Below are 18971 nucleotides of genomic sequence, written 5' to 3' on the forward strand. Positions count from 1 at the left end.
TGTCCACACTAGTAGCCTCCATTAGCATTATGAATGTGTGTCATTACCATTAAACTGTTTATAATATCAGTTATATTACTGTGTGAAGGATTAGTAAAGTTTTTTGCAACCTTCTCGCCTGTTATCTGTTATGAAGGACTAGGAGATAAAGTCATTTAGGGATGTATGCTGTTGGTGGGAGGGCAGTTGTTACAGTCTAAAAGCTCCAGTAGCTCTGCTGTGTATGATCCACACTGTGTGATGGCAGTGTGTGAATCGAGTAGCCCCTCCCATCTCTGTTATGTTCACCACGAATCCACCATAAACATTACCAGCGTCTTGTGGAAAAATGACATTACCCCAGCTCCCCACGTAGAACTAATCCTGTCCGAATAGGACTTAAGTATAAAATACTTTTCACACTGAATTGGCTTTGCCTACTTTGCCATGTATATAAAAATACTGAATGAGTTCCAAGCAGCTGTGTGTTTTCCTCTAATAGAGCAGCGTGAAAGCAGCCCAATCTGCAGAATATTTCTCTTTCATGTTAGTTCTACTCCCATTCACACAAGGATTTCAAACATACTGACCTTCTAGTTTAACCTGCTATGCCATAAACCAAGCTATATATTTAAAAAAATGATGGACTTGTTTTATATTTGTGGTAAATTGTTGTATATTGCTAATATCAGAATTGATTTTCAGATGAAGATCTTCATTCAGCCTTTTTCAAGGTATTTGTACAGAAAATTAAGTGTGTCCTATGAGGTCTCTGCTATTTTATGACCACAGCTGTGATACAAGCTTGGCACTACACTGACTACTTATCACCAGTGGCAGGTATAAAAAGTGTTTAGCCTGTTCTACATCCCTTCTTGTGCTTTATATGCATGCTATAAACAACTGCAGAATTAATAGCTATTTAATCTATGGATGGATGTTTTGTCTGTTTTCCTGTCTGTTTAAATCACACACACACACACACACACACACACACAGATCAACAATACCATTATGACCGTCTTCTTGTTTTTACACTCACAGTCCATTCTCTCAGCTCCACCGACATATTTGCTCTCTACTTTGTTATACTTTGTTTGCTCCCCTTCACTCTGTTCTTCAAAGGTCAGGACCCCCAGAGAGTACGATTTGGGTGGTGCATCATTCTCAGTGCTGCTGTGACACTGACAGGTTAGTGGTGTTTTAGTGTGTGTTGCACTGATACTAGTGGGGGTCCTGACTATGCAGAGCAAAAGATGGAGTGCAGTCTGTAATTGTAGAACTACAAAGTGCTCCTGACTTGTCAGTGGAGCTGAGAGAATGAAGCATGAGCGTAGAAACAAGGTGGTGGTCATAATGTAATGGTTGATGTGTGAGGGTGTGTGTGTGCGTATAGTGTAGTTTTTTTTTTTGTTGTTGTATAGAAGCAAGATTTGCAAATTAGCTCACAGAGAATCCTAGCAATAAGACCATAAATGAGCGCTTCATTATTCTCCTAATAAAATTAATCTTCATTATTATCAGATTTTCATTGTCAACTCAGCTTGAACTGGCCGTTTTGCCTGGAGATCTGCTATGGTGGATTTGCGTGAAAAAAAATGGCACAGGGTTTAAATGTTATTTCTGTTAATGAACCGTGTAACCTTAGAGCTAATAATAAAATTAACCTTCATTATCTAGAACCGACACCATTACATTGAGTCGAACAGTACCCCTGATAGGGCCGTGTGAAATTAGAAGCAGTAGAAAGAACTACACTGAGTATGTGCTGACCCTGGGGTTAATCATGTGTTCTGCCAGTTTCCTCGCCACACACTGTCGGGTAGTGGTGCACACTGTTCTGGAGACTCTGACTCTGGTTTAGGCGCCTGGTTCCTCGCTGCTCTCCTGTCTGTGTTTCATTGCTGTCAGGTGTGTGATGGCACCTGGAGGTGAGCTGTAAAGAGCAAGTGTGTGTGAAACTCTTTCAAACCACTGTGCCAAAAATTAGATGTTTAACCCGCTCCAAACAGCGAAGGCTTGGATTCTTTACTTTTCATTAGATTATCTTGCAATTAAAGCCTCACAGATAATTATTTCTGTTGTCAAATATTTTGTTTGCAGTCTAATTTAAATGAATTAATTTAATGCAGTTTAACAGATTGGATTAAATGTTTCATTAACAAAATTCAAAAGATATGATAAGATTAGGAGTGCAATGCTACATCATTATCTGTATCTGTTTCTGTATCTTTTCAAGGCTCAAATTAGCTGCTAGCATCTGCACTAAGAATTAAAAAAGATGTAAGGTGCAAACTGAAAGTGGTGTGTTTAATATTAAATGTGGTTATTGTTTTCATTTAACCCATTAATACCTCAAAAATCCAAGACTTGTATTGGAAGGTGATTTGTTGGACGCCCTGAATTATTCATTCATTCATTATCTGTAACCCTTATCCAGCTCAGGGTCGCGGTGGGTCCAGAGCCTACCTGGAATCATTGGGCGCAAGGCAGGAATACACCCTGGAGGGGGCGCCAGTCCTTCACAGGGCAACACTCACAAGTCGCCAACCCACCTACAAACGTGTGTTTTTGGACCATGGGAGGAAACTGGAGCACCCAGAGGAAACCCACGCAGACACAGGGAAAACCAAACTCCTCACAGACAGTCACCTGGAACGGGACTCGAACCCACAACCTCCAGGTCCCTGGAGCTGTGTGACTGTGACATGACACCGTGCCGCTGCCCTGAATTAACTAAAGTAAATTGCAAGTAAAAAAGAAAAGCTGTCTTTTTCCCAAACGCAAATCTAATTTGAACATAATGTTCTGGAAAACCATGTGATTGAGGTCCACATGTGATGAAAACATGGTAGGTTTTAATCCCAGTCTTGGAGACAAAGCTGTACATGATAGTTTGTATGGAAACAGGGAAAGACTGCACAGTAATACTTCATTATGATGATGACAAAATTTCAAAGCCTGACTTTCCCCTGCCAGACAAGATTATACAAATAATACCCACAGACTTTCTTTTTTTTCCCCTTACAAAAATCCTCTATAGATTTGTTCCACACACACTCTCACACACAGAGGATGCCTCTCACTCTGTGTGGCAGACTGGCTAATGTTTCTTTTGTATTTCATCTCCATAACAACAGCTTGGGTGCTTCAGAGAGGGAGAGGGAGCGCCAGAGAGTTTGTAGCGTTCACAGTGGGGATGGAGAAATCGGTGGTTGCGGCACAGCTCTCTGTGTGTGTGTGTGTACGCAAGCGTAAGTGCTAGGGTGAGACACTCGGATGGTAGAGCTGGTTTCGACTTGGGGGAGTGTCATGGGTAGAGAATCAAAGCGAGAGAAGAGAACGGAGAGCATTTACGACCACACATGGTGAGAAAGCTGCAGCTTTTATCTGATTTTGGCTGTGGGAACGGGTGCATGCATATGTGCATTTTTGGTGTGTGTGTGTGTGTGTGTGTGCCTGCATGTGCGTTTGTGTGTATGTGCAGTACTTGATCTTAAGAAGTTATGTAACAGGCGGTAAGCAGACTGAGAAACTGGGATAGTTCTGCTACTGCTTCATTGCAGGCGGACAAGCAGGAGAAAGAGAGAGAGAGAGAGAGAGAGAGAGAGAGAGAGAGAGAGGCTCATCACTCATTGATGGAGGATTGTGCAGGTATTTTATCATTTAGCAGATGAAATTAGAAGAACAGCAGGTGTCAATTTGCCCAGTCTATAGGATGTAATAGTAAATATTGCATGGCAATGTATAAGTGCATGTGTGGTCACTTGTGGTCTGTATGTTGGATGCTACACTGTGATAGTTCATGCATGGTTTCGACAGCGTGGAGTGGTTCCGAATTATTGGAAAGTGTAAAGTGTTGGACGGAGGGTCGAGTCTCCCTCAGGTGCGCAGTGCTGCTGACTGAACACTGCTTCACACTGCTGTGCTGTTGCACTGAATGCTTTTATTCCATCTGTCCTTGGACTTCTGAAGCAATCTAGTCTCAGTCGGAGTATTTGAATGATATTAGCAATCTGTTGAACAAAAAAAGCAAACGCATATATGATCAGTTCTGCTAATTTTATGATTAATTAAGTCTGTTGTTTGATATAATATTGCATTACTTTTTAATAGTATATACTATTGTGCTACATACTCTGTAGTATAATGCATTTTTGTTATGATATATATGCTATTTGAATACACTTATTTCTGTAATTACATAATGGAATGCTAGTTATTTATATTTAGTTAATTAACCTGCTATATCAGGTACAATTTTTAAACACACACACACACACACACACACACTAGAATATCACTATGACTATCGCTTTCTACCTACACTCACACAACTGACCACACAGGAGCATTTTGTAGTAATGCATTTACAGACTGTATTCCAGTTGTTGAATACTTTGTCCCATTTCCCCCTGTTCTTAAATATACTGTATCCTCACAGGTATGATTTAGGTGGTGGATCATTCTCAGTGTTGCAGGGACACTGATGCTTTGTTGGTATTTTAGTGTGTGTTGTGTTATTGTGAGTGGATTAGGCACAGCAGTGCTGCTGGAGTTTTAAAACACTGGGTTCACTCCCTGTCCACGGCTTTATACACCTACATTGTTCAGCCACACTGTCAGCCAGATGTACAGTCAGAGACATTCACTCATCTATTGTTGCACAGTTTGTATTGGTCGTCCTCTAGGGTCACAGGACACACTTGGATGGATACTAGGGAGCTCACATCTCCAGCAGGACTGCTTTGTCTGATCCACTTATACCAACACAACACACACTAGCACACCATGACCAGGTCAGTGTCACTGCAGCACTGGGAATGATCCAAAACCATGTTAAACCTGCTCTCTAGTGGTCCTGTGGGGGGCGGGTCCTCTTAACCATTGGAGAATAGGGTTAAGGTAGGGTGACCAAACGTCCTCTTTTACCCGGAGATGTCCTCTTTTTTACTCAAAAAAATGTCCGGGATTTTGTTTTTCTAGAGCTTACATAGAATTTCAAGAAGCATTTCGTTCACAAACTAGTCCCGCCCTCCCCTAACTCCATTTGGTTCGCTTGAGTGAGAAACGGGCGTGGTGAAGTAGCCTAAAATCTTCTGATTGGACGGTCTGACTGTAGAGCTACCGTTATTGGTCGATAACCTTCTCTGTAAACATTTAATTGGTCAGTCTGCACGTCAGTAGTCCTTGTTTATGTCAGGCAAAGCTCATGTACCAGTCTTGAACCTACCCCCGAAGACGTGTCCTGTTTTTCACCATCTCAGATCTGGTCAGCCTAGTAAAGCAACAGCTGGACTACATTGTTGAAAATGTTTAAACTGCATGGTCAACGGAATTTATTGTCTCTTTGCTCTAAGTGAAAAATGATTAAAAGTATGACCCACTGTGTTATCACTGCTAATACATGTGATTATTAGGCGTTAAATAATAGCTTCCTACAAAAAAGTGTGATTTGCTCGTATATTCCACTTCAGAGTTTTTATTGCAGACTGTAGGTGTGTGATTATGACACTGTGAGATGTTATGAGACACTGATCCAGTACCAGTTGATTGATATTACTCTGCAATAAGCAGAAACTGTGGGATTGGACATCAGCAGGAATTAGCTGTGTATTGCTACCTGCGGAGTGGTGTTTTAGGGTTTGGGGTTTCCTAAATTTGATGATCTTAGATGAAGTTCTCTAGTTAAAGATGATTAATGAGACAGTGTCTGTGGTTCTGCAGCAGCATGAGAGTTGTGATGAGAGGGTTTGTATGTGCGATTACAAGACGTGTTTGATTTTAGGGTATGTGTTTTGGAGATGTTTGATGTATGTGAGGTAAAATGGATTCTAGCACTGTGAGATGAAGTTTTATCTAGTGGCAGAGTGTGTGTGTGTGTGTGTGTGTATGTGTGTCTGAGATGGTTCTTGTGATTGAGACAGTGTCTGATTCAATTATTAGATAATGAAAGTAATTGAGACAGCGTGTGTTTATGAGAGAGTATACGTGACTGAGACTCTGTATGTTCAAAGAAAGAGGTGCATGTTCAAACATTTTTTTTTACAATTTCAGATCAGCAGCAAACAAGACCCACACACACACAAACTAACATACACATACTGTACATACACAGTGTATAAATCTACGGCTTGTGGCCCAGCCAGCTTCACCACCACAGGAAGAAAGGTCTCGGCCCAGGTCCAGTTAGCTCCGCCACTACACTGAGAAATTCCCTGACTGGCACAGTTGGCACAACTGGCAGGAATGAAGTCTGCAGTGAGAAGAGGAAAATACCCAATTCAGAATCTATTAAACCCTCCAGCTGGGGTAAGAAAGTACCCGGCTCAGTCCTGTTAAACCCTTTAACTGCAGTGAAGTACCCTGCTCACAGTTCAGTTGAACGCTGCACCTGCAGTGAAAATGTACTCAACTTACAGTCCATTTAAACCAGGTGTAATTAATTAAAATTCATTAAGGCCCAGTTAGAGAAAATGTTCTCAAGCCAAGGTCCAGAACATAATGTATAACCTGCATTATGATCAGTGCCATATCCTGCATAACTGAAGTAGCCTTGTAGTCATAGCAACATTTTATGTAGTTAACAACAGAATTTCAAATCAAATTACACTTTCAATTACATTTCAGTATAATTCTACAAGATTTATTAATATTATAAATAACATATACTCTACATAAAATGTCATTTTCTCATTTCAAGTAAAATTTTACAAATAAACTATAACAATGATTATATAAAAAAAATACATATGTATATAAATTCCCTAATGACTTGTAGTTGCAGTTGACTTACTTGTTGTAACAATGGGGGTGTGTATGAGTGGTCAAGGATATTAAGAGGAATGAAGGTAAGTACAGAACTAGACAGAGAGGCTAGGGAACGAGACAGAGGGGCTAAACACAAGGGCTAGGACAGTAAACACAAGGACTAAACACAGACTAAACACTAAACAAGAAAGCTAAACAAAGATAAACACTAAACAAGAAGCTAAACACTAAACAAGGCTTTACTGACCAAAAGGGTTGAACATAGAGCTAAGATAAACACAGAGCAAGCTAAACACAGAACAAGGCTAAACACAGAGCAAGACTGAACAAAGAGCAAGGCTAAACAAGGCTTTAAACATAGAACAAGATATAACGTGACAAGAGAGACATGAAGAAAAGCTAGCATGCATAAAAACAACATCGATACATTCAATGACCCACAACAAGAAACACTGAACAGGACTATATACAGACCACACCAACAAGAGACACCTGGACACTAAGACACGTGACACTAGATACACAAGGGAAGGGTATCACATGACCTGAGAACAAGCAGGAAGCAGACACAAGACAGGGGGAAACAGTCACATGACATGGGGAGCACAAACAAGGAACAAAAACAGAACAGAACACAAAACTAACCACATTACACCTGTTCACATAACCAGCAATATTATTAGTTCTTATTGATGGAGGGTGGGGCTTTATCCTTTAACAGTAAGCTGATTGGCTCTTTATGCTGAAGGGCGGGAATCCATGTTCAGCATTATGAGAGATTCAACTCTTAATTGTTCCCTTATTTTTAAAGTTTCTGGTTATAACTCGCACAACACTGTCATCCTGAAAGTGTACCAAAAGAGCCTTTATCATGCCCCTACTGGCCCCAGGACAGCAGTGTCTGGAGCGGTGCCCTGTGTGTGTAACTCATTGGAGTCACAGCGCTCGTCATAATGCACAGATCTGATTAGCTCAGTAGCCTCACTTGTGATTTCCTGGAGCGCTAAACCTGAACCGTAATGACTAGAAGAGTCACACCATTTAAAACAAGCACTCTGTTCTAAATGAAACAGCTCCTTAATAGTTTATCAGTTATAGGTCCAGGTCCGGATAGGACAGCGTCTGGGTTGATTTAAACCCTCCAATCACAGATAAAAGGTACCCACATCTTGGCATAGTCCACTCCCCCTCTGTGGACCAGACAGACTTTCCTACTCTGATGTAATGTTTCTTGATCAGGTCTCAGTTGACAGAGAAAAACCTCTCTAGGAAGAAATTATGAGATGATGTGTGTGATGATGAGAGCTTTGGCTCTCTCTGTCAGTAATACGGCTGTCATTGGGGCAGGTGTTACACACACTTTATACTGTGGCTGTTTCTTGCAGTCAGCAGGTATTGGCCGCTTTGAGCAGGAAAGCACAGCTGCTGGTTGTGAGTGACAGGCCGGAGATGAATACTCCACCGTTTTATTTGATTTCCTTTTGGATTACAGGCAATCCTCTAAATGAGTCCTGGCATCATTCATATGAAATGTAATGCATTTTAATATTTGTGTTACTGCCTGTGGAGTGTTGGATTATGGGTTGAAAATATTACATTAACAAAGTGAGACTGGTGTTGTTTCTTTTAGAGAGAAGATCCTGTATTTTATGTGTGTGGTAGCGACTGTGTATGGGAGAGGGAGGGATGAAGAAAGAATCTAAAATTAAATTTCTGACGTATTGTAGGCTTTACCCTGCCTATGCTTCTTCCACATGAGATAACACTCCTGCCTTTGCTTTTATCCCACCATTGCATTATTTAAGTAAATTCACGTATAGGTTTCAGCCTCTCTCTCTCTCTCTCTCTCTCTCTCTCTCTCTCTCTCTCTCTCTCACTCACTCTTTCAGGCTAACTTGAAGAAGTTTATGGAGTATGTTCAGCAGAGGAATACTGAGAAGGTATCAAAGTTTCTGGAGAAGGGGCTCGACCCAAATTTCCATGATCCAGAAACAGGAGGTAAGCCTTCTAATCCATCACATTATGTGAAGAGACCTTCATAAGACACTTCTAACTGGAGTGGTTGCTGCTTGCTCAGCTCTTACAGCTTTGCATATTATGTGTGTGTGTGTGTGTGTATGTGTGTGTGTGTCTCAGGGTTTTCACATGCTGATTTTAATGCTTGACCTTTGAATAAAGACAAAAAGAAAGGGCATTTCAACCAACTATGGACAAGGCACAAATAAAAACATATTTTGAGGCTTCTGCTTTAAAAATCTGTGATGCAGTGCAAAATGTAAATAAATCTTATTTTTTGTTCTGTTTTATGCCTGTTTTGAAACAGTTTGACAGCAACATATTTTACAAAATAATAAATTAGGTTAATTGGCAACAGGTTAGTGACATGTTTGGATTTAAAAAGAGCATCTCAGAAGTGCATAGCCTTTCAGACATAAAGATGAGGAAGGAGATTGTTTACCTACTGAACATATTATCAACCTATATGCAAAAGAAAAGGCCCAGAAACAGTATTGGCAGAATGTGATCTTTGGGCCCCCAGGTGGTATTGGATTTCTGTAGTGGAATTCACTGCACAGGCTCAGATACACTTCCAAAAACCATTGTCAGTGGTTTTCACTGTATCCACAAACATATAAAAACACGATCCATAAATGCTGCCTTCTTCTCTGCTTATCTTCATGCTGCATCCTCTGGGCTGAAAAGAAGAGGGACTTATAAGTGCACAGTTCAAACGCTAGCATTCCAGTTAAGGACTGGAGGTGCATTAGAGCACATGACATAGATGGCTTACACATCTGTGAAGGCATCATTAATTCTGAATGATATATACAGGTTTTGGAGGAACATCTACAATCTGCTTGGATAACAACTGCATTTTCCAGTAGTGAATGAGTGCTATTCTAGTTCAAATACATTGAAAACATATGCTACATTGTGAAAAGTAAAATACTATTACAGAGACCCAAACTATTTAGCAACTAAAATCCTGGATCAAGTAAGAGAACTACAGCAACTGGTCTTTTCATTTCCTAAGTGGTTTTAAAAGAAGAGTTGATGCAACACTGTGGTAAACATGCACCTGTCCCAACATGATTTTAACCTGTTGCTGGCATCAAATTAATAATGTTAAAAATGTTCAGTTTCAGTATGTGAAATGTTGCCTTTGTATATTTTCAATAAAACATTGTGTTTCAATAATTTGCACATAATCTCATTCTGTTTTTAATCACATTTTGCAATATCCCATTTTGAAATGGGTTTTGACAATTTACCTTAATAAATAAAATCTATTATTATTATTCATAGTTTTGCTTCAAATAATCAAACACAAAAATATAACAGTAATATATATATATATATATATATATTATAATCCAACACACACACACATATATATATATATATATATATATATATATATATATATATATATATACAGGGGTTAGACAATGAAACTGAAACACCTGTCATTTTAGTGTGGGAGGTTTCATGGCTAAATTGGAGCAGCCTGGTGGCCAATCTTCATTAATTGCACATTGCACCAATAAGACCATGTGCATCCAATGGTTCAAACACTGTATCCTGAAGGCGGTGCCATGTATCAGGATGACAATGCATCAATACACACAGCAAGACTGGTGAAAGATTGGTTTGATGAACATGAAAGTGAAGTTGAACATCTCCCATGGCCTGCACAGTCACCAGATCTAAATATTATTGAGACACTTTGGGGTGTTTTGGAGGAGCGAGTCAGGAAACATTTTCCTCCACCAGCATCATGTAGTGACCTGGCCACTTTCCTGCAAGAAGAATGGCTTTAAATCCCTCTGACCACTGTGCAGGACTTGTATATGTCATTCCCAAGACGAATTGATGCTGTATTGGCCGCAAAAGGAGGCCCTACACCATACTAATAAATTATTGTACAGAGGAATACAGAGGAAGTAGAGTGGGGATCCTGGGGAGGACTCATCTATCACTGGGGTTGAGGTAGCTGAAGTAGTAGGATAACTCCTTGGCTTTAGGTCCCCGGGGGTGGAAGATGTTTGCCCCGGGTTCCTCAAGGCTCTGGATGTTGTGGGGCTGTCCTGGCTGACATGTCTTTGCAACATCGCGTGGACATCGGAGGCAGTGCCTTTGGACTGGCAGACTGGGGTGGTGGTTCCCCGTTTTAAGAAGGGGTATCAGAGGGTGTGTTCCAACTATAGGGGATCACACTCCTCAGCCTCCCCGGTAAGGTCTATGTGGGTGTACTAGAGAAGAGAGTCCAACTGATAGATGAACCTCAGATCCAGGAGGAACAATGCGGATTCCGCCCCGGTCGTGGAACACAGGACCAGCTCTTTACCCTTGCTAGGATCCTGGAGGGTGCGTGGGAGTTTGCTCAACCAGTCTACATGTGTTTTGTGGATCTGGAGAAGGCATTCAATCATGTCCTTTTGGATATTCTGTGGGGGGTGATCTGGGAGTATGGGTACTGGGCTCTTTGCTTCGAGCCATCCAGTCCCTGTATAAACAGAGCAGGAATCTGGTTTGTATGGCTGGCAGTAAGTCCGAGTGGTATCCACGGAGTTGGACTCTGTCAGGGCTGCCCGTTGTCACCGGTTCTGTTCATAATTTTTATGGACAGAATTTCTCGGCATAGCCAAGTGGCAGAAGGTGTCCGGTTTGGTGGTCTCTGGATTCCATGTCTGCTTTTTGCAGATGATGTGGTCTTGTTTGGCTTCATCGACCCGGGACCTCCAGCTTTGACTGGACCAGTTTGCAGCCGAGTGTGAAGTGGTAAGGATGAGGATCAGCACCTCCAAATCTGAATCCATGGTACTTAGTACTGGAAAAGGGTGGAGTGCTCTCTCCAGGTTGGAATTGAGATCCTGCCTCAAGTGGAGGAGTTCAGGGTCTTGTTCACAAGTGAGGGAAAGATGGAGCGGGAGATTGACAGGCGCATCAGTGCAGCGTCAGCAGTAATGCGGACCCTGTATTGGTCCGTTGTGGTGAAGAGATTTTCCATGCAATCTATGTCACCACCCTCACATATGGCCATGAGCGTTGGGTAGTGACAGAAAGAATGAGATCACGGGTACAAGCGGCTGAAAAGAGTTTTCTCCGCAGGGTGTGTGGACTCTCCTTAGAGACAGGGTTAGAAGCTAGGACATTTGGGAGAGACTCGGAGTGGAGCTGCTGCTCCTCCACGTTGAGAGGAGCCAGTTAAGGTGGTTCAGGCATCTGGTTTGGATGCCTCCTGGACACCTTCCTGGTAAGATGTTCCGGGCATGTCCAACGGAGAGGAGGCCCCGGGGAAGACCAAGAACACGCTGGAGAGACTACATATCTCGACTGACCTGGGAACAAACCCCATTTTTTTGTTGGGATATTTTGTAAAATGCAATAAAATAAGAATCTGTAATTCATTTGAAAACTTTTGAACCTTTATTTAAGTGATAATGACACAAAGAAAAGGTATCCTATTTTTTCAACAACAAACTATATTGTATTTTGTAAATATAAACACATTTAGAATTAGATGTCTGCAACACACTCCAAAAAGTTCGTGACAGAGGCATGTTTCCCACTGTTTTACCTCAACTATCTTTTTAATTGTGCTTTTAAATAGTTTGGGAACTGCAAGTATTAATTGTTAAAGTTGTGCCAGAGGAATTTTTGCCAATTCTGGCTTAATACAAGACTTCAGCTGCTCAGCAGTCTGTGTGACATTGCCTGATTCTCTTCTCTATCATGTACCATAGAAACCAGATCTGGACTACAGATAGGTCACTCAAGCACACACACACTGCATATAAAGCCTTGTTTTTGTAGCAGGTACAAAACGAGGACTGGCCTATTTGTGCTGAAATAAACATGTTAGAGGTTCTGTGTAGAGTTGATGATTTGCTTTCTCCTTGACTAATATGTTCATTTCTTGATACAGAGTTAAACTCTGCAATGTGACATTTTTTAAGTACTTCCAAATCCATATTGCTGTATTTATCACTGTAGCAGGACAGTATTATGCAGTGCCATCTGAGGGCTCAAAGGTCTTGCTCATTCAACATTGGTGGCTAGCCTTAAGGTCTTTTCACATCTAGTATGAGTTTTTTGCACATAAATATCTGATGCGATTTTTAATGCGGTGGAGCCTTCATACCTCTTCACCGGAAGAGGAAAAATAAATGGACTTCATTATCTGTAAGCACTTATCCAGTTCAGGGTCGCAGTTGGTCCAGAGCCTACCTGGAATCATTGGGTGCAAGGCAGGAATACACCCTAGAGGAGGCGCCAGTCCTTCACAGGGCAACAGAGACACACACACACACACATTCACTCACACCTACGGACACTTTTTGAGCCAATCCACCTCCCAACGTGTGTTTTTGGACTGTGGGAGGAAACCCACGCGGACACAGAGAGAACACACCAACTCCTCACGGACAGTCACCCGGAGCAGGAATCGAACCCACAACCTCCACGCCCTTGGAGCTGTGTGACACTACTTGCTGCGCCACCGTGCCACCTATTAATGGACTTATTGAGTAGCAACAATGATGGATTTGTCATTCTACTTTAAACACTGCAACTAAACATCACATCAAATCTGCCCCAGTCTCCAAAACAACACTGGGATTTCAGCAGTGTTTCCAATGGTCACCAGGTTAGTTTGAGGCTCTGTTTCTGTGTGCTGCTCCTCTCCTTACAAGGGATTATATTTTCTTTAATTCCTGCATTTTATTTCTCAGCGTGTTGGTTATGTTTTAAGCTTTTGTGTTCTGCTACGAACAAGATGAGCTGTTCAACCACCGGCATCCTGCTCATTTGTTTTTGTCGGTAACCATGACAATGGCTTTCAGATTGGTTAGCCTGATTTTTAATGCGTTCGCCAAAGTCTGGACTCGGTGTGAAAAGGCCTTTACCCTTCATGGACTGCTATTTATCAAGGTTTTCTGAATAATTTGTTCATAAGTAAGGTAGATAATAAAATACGTAAACATTCTTGACAATTTTGCACTGAAAAATGTTTTGTTTTGAACTCTTTAACAGTTCTCCCATGATGTGAGTTTTTTACTTTTTGCTATGAAAGACTGACATTTATTTTCTTTTATATTAATCTGTTTATAATGTAAGGCTTCAGAACACTGTGTCATGCATTTTTTATGAACATTAACTAATTTTACCCTGTCCTAACTTCCAGTGTGAAAAAATATATATATTTTTGCAAAACATAATTAGTTTGTTATTTAAATAAATGTTTGATATGATTTAAAAGAATGACAGATTCTTGTTTTTTAATTACATTTTACAAAATGTTCCAACTTTGTAGTTTTTGTGGTCCTGTATAAACAGCAAAGGGCAGTTTTTGCTGGTCTTCTCATAGTGCATATTGCTCCACTGTTAATGAAGCTTACATATTTAGTCAGGCACGTAAAGCTGGGGGGCGTGGAATAGATCAGTTTCATGGAGTTATAGCAGCAATTTAGTATATCACACCCTTCAGCTAAACGTCATAAAGAGATTGTTAAACAATGTGATTTACTCCTGGAAATTGCGTCACTCTTCAACAGCAGAACTCTTCTGTACAAGTATTAGTAAATGACATGGTGGTGGCTCTAGAGGTTTTGTTATAATCCATTTCCTAATCATAACGAAGTCAATCAATTACTGAGTTAACATAACTCTTGAGAGGGTGTGAGTAAAGGAGAGAGGGAGACATTGTTCTGCGTGGATGACCGTGGACTGATCATGTTTGACCTCTGCCTGCGAAGGCCAGATCACTTTTTATGTAAATTTGCTCATGTTTATTCAGGATTATTCATGCACTTGTTTGAAACTGGTTAAGTGTGGCCTCTGAAAAGGGTAATAGATAGAAGAGGCTATATCGTGTATGTGTGTGTGTTTGTTTGAGTGTTATTATGGTAATACAGTTTCAGGGGAAAATAATTACTTTACATGTAAACAGATCTGTGATTAGGTTTAATGATATGACATATTTGTGTGATATGATCTGTGAATCAAGTCTAGTAAAACAATAGCGTAAATATCTAATGCATAAAACATAGTAGTCATTAACACCAGTTAAAAAAGCTTTACGTTACATGACATTTATGTAATTTGGCAGATGCCCTTATAAATGCAACTTAAAAATTGAAATCATGTTCCTGAGGAAGGCCAGTTAGGCGTCTCACCCAAGAACACTTAATGTAACATCATGTTGTCCTTGCTCAGGTCGACAGTTCAACACCAGTCTGCAACATGGAGAGTAGAGCCATACCAAACACTAGGCATTACTGGTGGTGTAAGAGTAACTGTAAGGTTTTGCCAGGTACTTGAAAGCCCTGGGAAACCATTGATTGATATTCGCATACAAAATGCACTTCTGTTCCTTCATAATTTGATATCTTTATGATATACAGGATGGAGCAGTGGTGGAGGTAGGCATATGCGACATGGGCAACTGCCCAGTGTGGCACGGGGTATTGACAAAAACTGTGTCAATCAGAGAACAACTTGCTCAATGCTTCACCCTCCTTAATTCCCATGGCAACAGTAAGCATGGGAATCTGTGCCACTCAGTCACTAACTATGACAGCATTTTAGGGCCACTTGTTACAAAAATAAAATATAATATTTTGACACTGAATTCATAATGTTTTGAGAATATAAAGTCACGAGGACTGCACAGGGGCATCTGGTTCTGCTTGCGTGTTTACATCGTGTTTTACGGTAAAGTGCGTGAGGTGCAGAGGTGCAGATCTTTGAAAAGTGCTGATATTGAATCTCCAGAAGAACTGGAATCTAAAAGTAAATTAAACATTATTAACTGAGTTTTAATAACACCAATATGACCTGTTGAAAGAAAGTGTTATAAATGTTATAAAGGACAGAAAAGGAGATTTAAAAAAATCCACATTATATTATATTAACAGAGAAACTCACTGCAGTTCATAAAGAACCCAGCGTTGATCCACAGGGATTAATATGCATGTGTTTAAAAAGTGGGTTTGCCCAGGGCATCACACAAGCTAGAACCTCTACTGGGATGGAGTCATTTTACTTTATTTGGACAGTAATCATTCATATATGAACAGGAATATTAGATCCCCCTCCTCTCTGTGAGAACCCCTCTGTTTCGTTGTGAGTTGCACAGCCCTCACCTCTGAGTTTATCTTTTTTTTTTCTCAGTGTCAATTTAATGTGTTCGGTTTTACACAAAAGAGGTACCCTACTAATGTTATGTCAACATTTGTGTGTGTGTGTGTGTGGGGTTTTTTTTTTGTGTGTTTATACAGAATGTCCATTGACAATGGCAGCTCAGTTAGAGGGCTGTGCAGAGCTCATTAAGGTGTTGAAGGGTGGGGGAGCCCATCTGGATTTCAGGACCAGAGATGGCATAACTGCTCTCCACAAAGCTGTGCGCACAAAAAACCACACAGCGCTCATCGTAAGTACACCAAAATAAATTCCCTTATGATCCTGGGCTTGATAATAAGATAAAATTCATTTTTGAAGTCATTTTCATTATATAAATTTACTTGGAAGTTTTAAAGTTCAGTGTTAGTTTTTGTTAAGGTTAGGTTTAGGCTTAGGCTTTGGTTTGGAGAATATGCCACAGGCAACATAAAGATATTAAGTTTCAATTTATATATATATATATGCTTTTTTGATAGTTAAAGGCAAGAGTATGGGAAGTCAGAACCTCCATATGTTATGTGGCTCTATATGTACTCAAATGTTATTTTTGTGAGTTTAATACAGATGCTTTTTAATTGCTAAAGTTTAATAATATAATAAAGCAGTGGTTCATCATTTATTGATGATTGAATGATTGAAGAACATTGAAGATTGAAGTAAAACACCAAAGTAAAAACAGAAAACATGAATTACACTAAAAATACCTTTACACATGAACCTCAAAAACTAAGTAATAGCATTTATCTTTATTACAGCTTTGATTCTTTACTGAAATCACATCTTTAGTGTTGAGTTCTTCACCCAGTGGAAGAACGGAGAGGAACTTGTCCATTTTTTTTTTCATTTCCCCCTCAGGTGCAAAAGACCTCATGAAACTGACTTGTTACTCCCTCACTCACTCAGTCTTGGTCAGCCTTAAATTCTCCACAAGGTGGAGCTACTCATGAACAAGGAACTGCCAGACCATGCTTTATTAAGTGCATGGCATCAGAGACACTGAGTCCTTGTTTAGGTCTTAAGTGAAAGTGCAGCTTGATGGTTCCCTTCTCTTTCAAAGGGGAAACATTTAAGCACTGTCTGTCTAATAGGTAACCTGACTTTGGCTGATGCTGACCGTTCTGTGCAGTATTTAGAAAAATGATTTTCTGTGTATCTTTGCATACGTTACCTCCAGTTTGGGAACACTTTTTTTTAACTAAATCACCTTTTACGTTCACCTTCATTTTAAAAGTAGATTCTGTTATGTCTGATGTTCTTAGAAACAGCTTTTGAAAATGAATATGGTGTCTCAGTTTTTCACAGAGTGAGTATAACAGGTGCTTCATTGAAGAACAGACGAGTTTTGTCTATACGCTGTGTGTATATTCAGTTTCACTGACCCACATATTGAATAAAGCTACCTTTTTTTAAAGCATTTCTTTTGAAGATCTAGCCCTACTAGAAGCTCTCCATTTGAAGTGAGAACAAGTGTGTGTGTGTGTGTGTGTATGTGTGTGTGTGTGTGTATGTGTGTTATTGTGTAGTCAGTAAATGCCCAGCAAGAGAGGAAGCGTAGAGGTCATTGATGGTTCTCTAGACTAAGGTTTACTGTGGTGTTGTGTCCATATACACAGTGAGTCTCACCTTTTCCCTGTGTCTGTATACATTTAGACACTGTTAGACCTGGGAGCAAGTCCGGACTATAAGGACAGTCGTGGTTTAACTCCGCTGTATCACAGCTCCATGGTTGGAGGGGACCCATACTGTTGTGAGCTGCTACTACATGACCATGCTCAGGTGGGCTGTGTGGACGAAAATGGCTGGCAGGAGATCCATCAGGTAACTAACACACATATAGACAAAGGGTGTTTATTGTCTGTGTAAATTTAACTATTTGTTTACAATCATTAATTCATTTGTTCACTCATTGTCTGTAACTGCCAGTTCAGGGTTGCGGGGGGTCCAGAGCCTACCCTGAATCAGTGGGCGCAAGGCACACATACATTCACAGCTGGACTTATTTGGACACATTTCTTTGAGTTGCCAATCCACCTACCAACGTTTGTTTTTGGACCGTGTTTATGAAATATTATATTATATATATATATATGAATTACTTTGCCTTATTTATGCATCATCTGAAAAAAATGTGTAAAATGATGCATCAATTATCAGGCAGTATAATCATAATGAATTCATGAAGTGACCACTTTCAGTGAGATGTTTTTACAATTTTTAAACACTTTGGACATCTGGAATTTCACATTTTAAAATTGTATTTATGCCTCAGCTGCTCTGTATGGATAAGACCCTCTCCCACATCACTGCCCACAGTGCAGGCAAACACAGGTGTCTGTCTGCTGTGGATGGTTAAAATGTTTCTCCAGCATACTAAGTTTATCCAGTTTGAATAGAAGAAGCGGTTTGAAGTGATCGGGGGGAGATCCAGTGAAAGAAAAGAAGCGAATAGAAATCTTCATGTCTTCATGTATAGTCTTCATGCATAGGCTTATTCTCAATAATGAAAGTAAAGGTGGTATTTTTTAAATCAAATCAAATAATCTTTTTTGATTGGAGTATTTTCATAATATATATTACAGATTGTGTTCATGTGGTCAGAAAAGAAATGGGTAGAACAGTGATAGATCGAGGTGTGTTTTTAATTAAGGCATAATTTTGAAGTGAGTTAATGTGCGATATTGACTGAACACTTCACTTGACCTATTTCTTGGTGCCAGCCACCCTAAGACTGACCTACACTCCACTGTTGTGTTTTATCTTTAATTGGTCCACTATGTACTTGAAATATCAGAGAAAACAGGTTCTTAATTATTCATTAGCCAGTGCAAATAGGAGATGCATTCCTAATAGGCTCTGTTAGATGTTTTTACAATAATGCTAAATGTGTTGTAACAGCATCATATGACATTTAAGTCTTGACTGATGAAGATATTATCTAGCTTATATTGTAGCTGGGAGGAAAAAAAAATACAAACACAAACAATTCAGTTATACAAGAGTACTAGCTAGTTGTGCTGCAGCTGTATGTGTGGCTCAGC

The 18971-nt window shown here is 40.1% G+C and overlaps 1 protein-coding gene across 5 annotated transcripts in view; it reads left to right on the forward strand.

The window, feature by feature from the left end:
* shank3a (SH3 and multiple ankyrin repeat domains 3a) overlaps positions 1-18971 on the forward strand; it is a 241451-nt gene that overhangs the window by 87331 nt on the left and 135149 nt on the right. For 4 of the 5 annotated variants that reach the window (XR_010804539.1, XM_066685384.1, XM_066685385.1 and 1 more), the window contains exons 4-6: positions 8640-8748; positions 16032-16183; positions 17584-17751. Coding sequence is in view for 4 of the 5 variants with exons in the window: in XM_066685384.1 (XP_066541481.1) it covers positions 8640-8748; positions 16032-16183; positions 17584-17751 (429 nt within the window). In the remaining variant the exon portion in view is untranslated. Of the gene's footprint in view, positions 1-3264; positions 3348-8639; positions 8749-16031; positions 16184-17583; positions 17752-18971 lie in introns of those variants that run through there. The other variant, XM_066685388.1, reaches the window with a different exon arrangement.

The sequence above is a fragment of the Hoplias malabaricus genome, chromosome 11 (genome assembly GCF_029633855.1).
Source record: "Hoplias malabaricus isolate fHopMal1 chromosome 11, fHopMal1.hap1, whole genome shotgun sequence".
Taxonomy (NCBI): domain Eukaryota; kingdom Metazoa; phylum Chordata; class Actinopteri; order Characiformes; family Erythrinidae; genus Hoplias; species Hoplias malabaricus.